Below are 7,419 nucleotides of genomic sequence, written 5' to 3' on the forward strand. Positions count from 1 at the left end.
TGAGAATCCTGAAACCCTTGAATGCTAGATGGATAGACATATGCAGAAGGACGGACAGACCCAGCCCACATCGTGGACATTTTATCCCTGGTTATTTTCATGTCTCTTGGCTGATCGCTGACTGGTCCTTACCTCCGTTTATGGAGGGGCCCGTGGAAGCCGTGCCTCACACCGATGGAGGCACAAATTGATGCAGGGCTCTCCTGATGCCCCGCAGTGCCCACCACTCCCTCAGCAGAAGTGAGGGTTGTGAACTATACATAGCATTTCTCATGTTTGTCATCCAGATGGAAAAGAATGTCACCGTCCCCTCACCTGAGAACTGCACCTCCCCCTCCCTCTGTTGGACGGATGGTTTGTACACCTGGACCATGAAGAACATCAGCCACAAGGAGAACATTGCCAAGTGTGAGTGGACCTCATGCAGCCTCAGCCCCTGGGATGGGCCGTCTGGGCTCTTTGTTATCTGTGGAGCCCCCGTAAGTGAAGGAAGGAAGGGCCATGAGGGTTACTGAGCATCAATCCTACACCAAGGAGCTGGGCTTTCCCAGCCGAGGCAAGTAAAGCGTAGGGACAGGGAACAGACAGGCCCAAGATCCCCCTGTAAGGGGCAGAACTAGGACTTGAGGCAGAGTTGTTCTGGAGTTCCATACTGATTTCAGAACTCATCAACAGATTCCAAGTGCTCCCTCCGTGTGCTTCGGTATCTTTTGGCAGTAACTTTCAGGAGGTGACAGCCCTATTTGAAGTAGGGGTGGAGCACACACAGAACGATATATTCACCCTCGAGTCATGATCCCCAATGTACCCCAGGCACTGGGGCTGTAGCACTCAACAAAGCCATGAACCTGCGTGATGCAATGCACCAATTCTTTGAGAAGCTCTGCTATTCCCCTGGAATCTTTTATGGCCCAGACATGAGTTTTAACTATTCTTTTTTTTTTTTTTTTTTTTTTTTTTTTGTCTTTTGTCTTTTTTGTTGTTGTTGTTGTTGCTATTTCTTGGGCCGCTCCTGCGGCATATGGAGGTTCCCAGGCTAGGGGTCGAATCGGAGCTGTAGCCACCGGCCTACGCCAGAGCCACAGCAACGCGGGATCCGAGCCGCATCTGCGACCTACACCACAGCTCACGGCAACGCCGGATCGTTAACCCACTGAGCAAGGGCAGGGACCGAACCCGCAACCTCATGGTTCCTAGTCGGATTCGTTAACCACTGCGCCACGACGGGAACTCCTTTTAACTATTCTTATTCTCATTCATATATCTCTGTTTCTCCTCCTCTCATGCATCCCTGCGTGAATTCTAAGCAGCATACCTTAATCCTCCAGTTGTGGTGTACCTCAGAGAATCAAGTGAACTTTCACCTCCCATGTTCTCGGTGCTATACACCCATTGATATAACCTATGCCTTTCTGGAATCACCATGGGGACACGGGGATTTTGTAATATAACAAGGAGTCTTACAGTGAACAACAGCTCCCACTCTGACCTGCCCATCTTACCCACCTTGAACCTTGAACGCTTTGTTGTAGGTTTTGTGAATAAAGCACAGCATGGGATTTAGACATAGAAGAATGGGGCTGGGGAGTTCCCGTCGTGGCGCAGTGGTTAACGAATCCCGACTAGGAACCATGAGGTTGCGGGTTCGGTCCCTGCCCTTGCTCAGTGGGTTAATGATCCGGCGTTGCCGTGAGCTGTGGTGCAGGTCGCAGACGCGGCTCGGATCCTGCGTTGCTGTGGCTCTGGCGTAGGCCGGTGGCTACAGCTCCGATTCAACCCCTAGCCTGGGAACCTCCATATGCCGCAGGAGCGGCCCAAGAAATAGCAACAACAACAACAACAAAAAAAGACAAAAAAAAAAAAAAAAGAAGAATGGGGCTGGAGGCCTGGATTTCACTTCACCTTCACCCTCACAAGATTCCATTGGCCGGAACATACCCTCAGGGCTACACTTAGCTTCAAGGGAAGCTGGGAGGTGTTGTCTTTATCCTGGGCTACTTGATTGTGTGTATCAAGCTGACGACCAAGATTTTGTTACTCAAGACAGAAGGAGGTGTGGGAATAAATTACAGGAAATAAACAACTGTGGCTGAGAGGGACTCTGCACCCTCCTAACAAGAGTTTTTCCACGGTCTCTTCAGGCAAACACATCTTTGTGAATTTCGATCTCCCGGATATGGTTGTGGGTACCATTCTGGTGATAACTGCCCTGCTGGTCCTCTGTAGCTGCCTGGTCCTAATGGTTAAAGTCCTAGGCTCTTTGCTCAAAGGGCAGGTAGCTGTGGTCATTAAGAAGACTATCAACACAGGTAAGCATCCTGAACCTCCTAGGGGAGGGCATCCCTGGGCTTCTCCCACCAGGGCACCTCCTTCTGATTCTCCCCAAACAATGGTCTCTACAAGGAGTTTGTCTCTTGGGTCTGATAAATTGCAGAAGGTAAGATGTCACCTGCCCTTGAAATCTTCCTTGGCGTCTTGGGTGGGGCCTGGGGAGAAGGCACAAGCTTTCACATGTTTGCAAGACCCTGAGAAAGAGCCAGTGCAAATCCAGAGAGCTGTGAGACGCTTCCCTTCCTGGCAGTTTTCCTGCTTGCTTGCTCGGGACTTCACTGGGTCTGTCAGGATCCCTTAGGAAAAGGGTGACAAGTTCACCCTGAAAAAAACAAAACAACCCCCCCTCCAAAACAGTTCCCTTGTGGTGCTATTTATCTTTTTAGGATCGTAAAATTTATGCTTAGGCTAAATGGAAGTTTAGGAAAGCATAATAAAACAAACTTGCCTATTGGAGATCCCTGGCAGTTCAGTGGGTTAGGCATCCACAATTGTCACTGCTGAGGCGTGGGTTCGATTCCTGGCCCAGGAACCTCTGCATGCTGCAGTCCTTGGTGCTCCTTTAAGTGGGGTGTAGGAGGCCAGGACAGGAGGAACGATGGAGGTCGGGGCACTCCAAGTGCTTTGTGGGGAGGAGGGTGGTTATTTGGGTGATGTCTTAATTCAGCTGATGTGACAAATTCTCATGGACTGGCTGGGCTCCACAACAGTATTTATTTCTCACAGTCCTGGAGACCGGGAGGTCCGAGGTCAGGGGGCCAGGACAGTTGGGTTCTGCCGAGGACCACTTCTCAGTGTACAGATGGCCGCCTTCTCCCTGCATCCTCGCGGGAGGAGAAAGCGGAGGGAAGCAAGCTCTCCTTTTAGAAAAGGGCACAGATCCACCCATGCAACTCCAACCTCACACCCGATTGCCTCCCAAAGGCCTCGCTTCCTAACAGTCACACTGGGGCTTGGGGTTTCAACATAACGAGTCTGAGAGTGTGGGGGGGGGCACACCTTCCATCCATAGCAGGTGGGTTCCGCGTTCAGACTTCCAGTGAATAGATTTTAGTCTTCGCAATAGATATGCACATCCTTGGTTCCACCTTCTGAATATGCAAGATAAAAGAATGCTAAAAATCTAGGTTGAGGGAGTTCCCGTTGTGGCTCAGCGGGTTATGGACCCAACTAGTATTCATGAGGATGTGGGTCCCATATCTGGCCCCACACAGTGGGCTAAGGACCCAGCATTGCCTCAAACTGCAGTGTACTTTGCAAACATGGCTCAGATCCCACATGCACACACACACACACACACACAAATCTAGTTTGAGAGCCCTGACCCTCTGGCCCAGCCTGCCCCCTGGGGGTCCTGGGAAAGTGCCTCCCACCCACGCCTTTCCTAGAAGGACTGTGACCCATCTCTCCTCCTCCGTCTTCCAGATTTCCCTTATCCCTTCAGCTGGGTGACTGGCTACCTGGCCATCCTCGTGGGAACAGGCATGACATTCATCGTGCAGAGCAGTTCCGTGTTCTCGTCGACTCTGACCCCGCTGGCGGGTGAGTTTCTTCCTGGGTCTCCCTCTGGCCACCACGACCACCTCCTGTCTCCCTCGGGCTGATGTCACAGGCGGCTTGTTGTCCCTCCGCAGGTATCGGTGTGATATCCATCGAGAGGATGTATCCACTCATGCTGGGTGCCAACATCGGCACCACCACCACCGCCATCCTGGCCGCCCTGGCCAGCCCAGGAGATACCTTGAAGAGCGCCCTCCAGGTCAGGACATGCTGCATTGGGCAGGGGCTCTGTGGGCTGGGATCCAACCCCATGCAGGGTCTTGCAAGCAGGTGGTTTCTAGAAGCCAAGAAACCAAGCCAAGCTTTTCTTATGTCCACACCGTTATGTGGAGAAGCCCCAGAGAGACTTACCTGAATAGTCAAAGCCATCTGTTCCTTAAGTGGTCTCAGACCCCTGTCACCAGTGGTTGTTTGAACCAAGGTGGGGTGGCCGTTTTTTTGTGTTTTGTGGGTTTTTTTGTTTTTTACTTTTTAGGGCCACACTGGTGACATATGGAGATTCCCAGGCTAAGGGTCAAGTCCAAGCTACAGCCACTGGCCTACACCACGGCCACAGCAACACCGGATCAGAGCTGCATCGGTGACCTACACCACAGCTCATGGCAATGCCGGAGCCTTAACCCACTGAGCAAGGCCAGGGATCGAACCTTTGTCCTCATGGATGCTAGTGAGATTTGGTTTCCCCTGAGCCACGCCGGGAACTCCTGAAGTTCACTGTTAAATTTGGCCTAAAGGACTTCGGGCCCTGATTCAGCCAGTCACCATCCTTGCCCAGACGCACAGGCCCTGAGATAATGGGGCTCCCTCTCTGGGCTAAGCTATGAGACCTTTTGCTCCCTGACCCCGCTATACAACAGACCGTTCACCTCTCTGTCCAACCTCTTGCGTTTCAGATCGCCCTGTGCCACTTCTTCTTCAACGTCACAGGCATCGTGCTGTGGTACCCAATCCCCTTTGCCCGGCTGCCCGTCTTCCTGGCCAAGTGGCTGGGCAACATCTCATCCAAGTACCGCTGGTTCGCCATCGTCTACCTGGGCTTCTTCTTCTTCCTCACCCCGCTGACGGTGTTTGGCCTCTCGCAGGCTGGTTGGCCGGTGCTGGTGGGCGTGGGGGTGCCCATCGTCTTCCTCATCCTCCTGGTGTTATTCATTAAGCTCCTGCAGTCCCGGTGCCCACGCGCCCTGCCCCAGAAGCTCCAGAACTGGAAATTCCTCCCCTTGTGGATGCGCTCGCTGGAGCCCTGGGACAAGGTGATAACTGCGCTCGGCAGGTGCTGTGGGAAGCGCTGCTGCTGCTGCTGCCGCGTCTGCTGTATGCTGTGTGGCTGCTCCAAGTGCTGTCCTTGCTGCAAGTGCTGTGAAGACCTGGAGGAGGTGCAGGACGTCACCGTTAAGTCCCCCAAGGCTTTTGATAACCCGGCCATGGACAAAGAAGCCCAGGACGGGGCCCCCAGGTCCGAGACTGTTTGCAACATCACACCCTTGTAGGAAGGGGCTGCCCAGAGACCAGAGGAGGTCCCCACAGCCCACAGCCTCATGCTCCCTCCGGCTTCTGTGTGCCTTCCACCTGGTAGGGGGGGTTCCCCCCCACTGAGAAATGACATCCACCCTGACTCTCACTCCCTTAGCCCTGTGTACCAGCCTGAGCAGTAGTTGCACCTCAGTCCCCTGCTCCCTGGGTCCCCCACACCCGGGAAAGTGCAGAACACACCGAAAGAGAATTAGACAGTGAAACCCGGCCAGAGAGGCAATCACACCTGCCCCTGCACACACGGACCGGGTTGGTCAATAGGACATGTTTTCCCAGACTCAATGCATCCTCTTCCAAAGGAAAAGCCCCAAGGGAAGGTTCTCAAAGGTGCATGCGTACACACATTCTTTTCTTTATTGCAATACAGCTCAGTCATCTGTCTTAGCAAACACTGGCTTCAACCAAGAGTACTTGCTCCCTGCTGTCCTGGCCCCAGAACAGCCCAGCTCAAGGGAAATGGTGTCACTGGACTCGGAAGAGACCAAGTGGCTCACCTGGTGCTTCCAGCTTCCTAAAAGAGAGTGGTCCTGACCCCTGATGACCCTGAGCGGGCAGATGGATGGAGGCTGAGACCAGGGAATAACCAACCTTTAGGGAAGATGGTTCACTTGCCGCCAAGGGTGTTTTGTTTTTTGTGGGTTTTTTTTTGTTTGTTTGTTTTGTTTTTTGTTTTTTTTTGCTTTTGGGGGCTGCACCTGGGGCATATAGAGGTTCCCAGGCTAGGGGTCCAATCGGAGCTACAGCTTCCGGCTTACACCACAGCCACAGCAACGCAGGATCCGAGCCGTGTCTGTGACCTACACCACAGTTCATGGCAACGCTGGATCCTTAACCCACTGAGCAAGGCCAGGGATCGAACCCGCAACCTCATGGTTCCTAGGCGGATTTGTTTCCACTGCGCCCCGACGGGAACTCCAATCTGGCTAATTTATAAGCCAGATTGGCAGACTTTTTGGCTAAAAGAGCCTGGAGCTACACTTTTTTTAGTGCTAGGATAACAGTCGTCCCTGTTGAATCTTGGAATAAGACATGCAGGTTCTCTGGGTCCCCTCCACTGAGCACTTGAACATGGGACAGCTCTAGCCTCCCTCTGCCCCTCCCCTCCCTGTGCTGGATGCCTGTCTGGGTCAGCTCTTGGTGATCACCTCCCATCCTACATCCACCGAGCTGTCCTTCCATCCATCCATCTAGCCAGAACCTCTTTCCAGACATTCGCCAGATTCCCACTGGTAGATGAATTTTGATTTTCTGTCCTCTCCATGCCTTCAAAGCTCCAAACTTTTCACTGAGGGTGGTAACCGGGGTACAGCTGGACTGCTCACAGCCCCATGGCCATCAGGTTACGGCAGAGTCTGGGCCCAAGGGGTGTGCTCCCCCTCAAACCCAGTTCTCCCAAGAGAGTGAGCTTCAGCTGAGTCTGGGAAAGGGTCAGAGCAGCCGTGCTCCAAGCCCCTGTGCTCCCCCCTCCTAGCTTCTCCATCACTTTAACAGCTGGGGATACTGACCCTTCCCGGACCTTCTAAGAGAAAGACCACCTTTGTATATTTTGTAATTCTGCTTCTGCAGCCACACCCATGCCACACAGCCTGTAAATATGTAAGTTAAACCTGGGCAGGGCTATAGCCCTCTTTGTACTCTTGATTTTTAAAAATTATATCTTCGTACCCGCATTTATTGTATTTTTTTACTGGTTGTGGGAAGTGAAAAATAAAGATAAGCTCAACAAAGTGTGGGTTGCCTCTAGTGACAAAAACTTAATTGCCGAAATAACAGCCTTCTGGATCTGTTTCCTAAATTTTTTTTTTTTTTGCCATTTTTTTGGGCCGCTCCCACGGCATATGGAGGTTCCCAGGTTAGGGGTCGAATCGGAGCTGTAGCTGCTGGCCTACGCCAGAGCCACAGCAACACAGGATCCCAGCCGCATCTGCAACCTACACCACAGCTCACAGCAATGCCGGATCCTTAGCCCACTGAGCAAGGCCAGGGATTGAACCCGCA

At 52.6% G+C, this 7,419-nt stretch overlaps 1 protein-coding gene across 2 annotated transcripts in view; it reads left to right on the forward strand.

Annotated features, from left to right (window-relative positions):
- Positions 1-7,148, forward strand: part of SLC34A2 (solute carrier family 34 member 2) — a 29,016-nt gene extending 21,868 nt beyond the window's left edge. The window contains exons 9-13 of one of the 2 annotated variants that reach the window (XM_005666562.4): positions 288-408; positions 2,142-2,309; positions 3,757-3,873; positions 3,966-4,090; positions 4,785-7,148. In XM_005666562.4, coding sequence (XP_005666619.3) covers positions 288-408; positions 2,142-2,309; positions 3,757-3,873; positions 3,966-4,090; positions 4,785-5,378 — 1,125 coding nt within the window. In that variant the 3' untranslated portion in view covers positions 5,379-7,148. 2 annotated transcript variants of the gene reach the window in all.
- Positions 7,149-7,419: the final 271 nt, after the last annotated feature.

Source organism: Sus scrofa, chromosome 8 (genome assembly GCF_054392235.1).
Source record: "Sus scrofa isolate SSC_HxYL_T2T_F1_AM1 chromosome 8, Sscrofa_HxYL_maternal_Yorkshire_Landrace_v2.0, whole genome shotgun sequence".
Classification (NCBI taxonomy): domain Eukaryota; kingdom Metazoa; phylum Chordata; class Mammalia; order Artiodactyla; family Suidae; genus Sus; species Sus scrofa.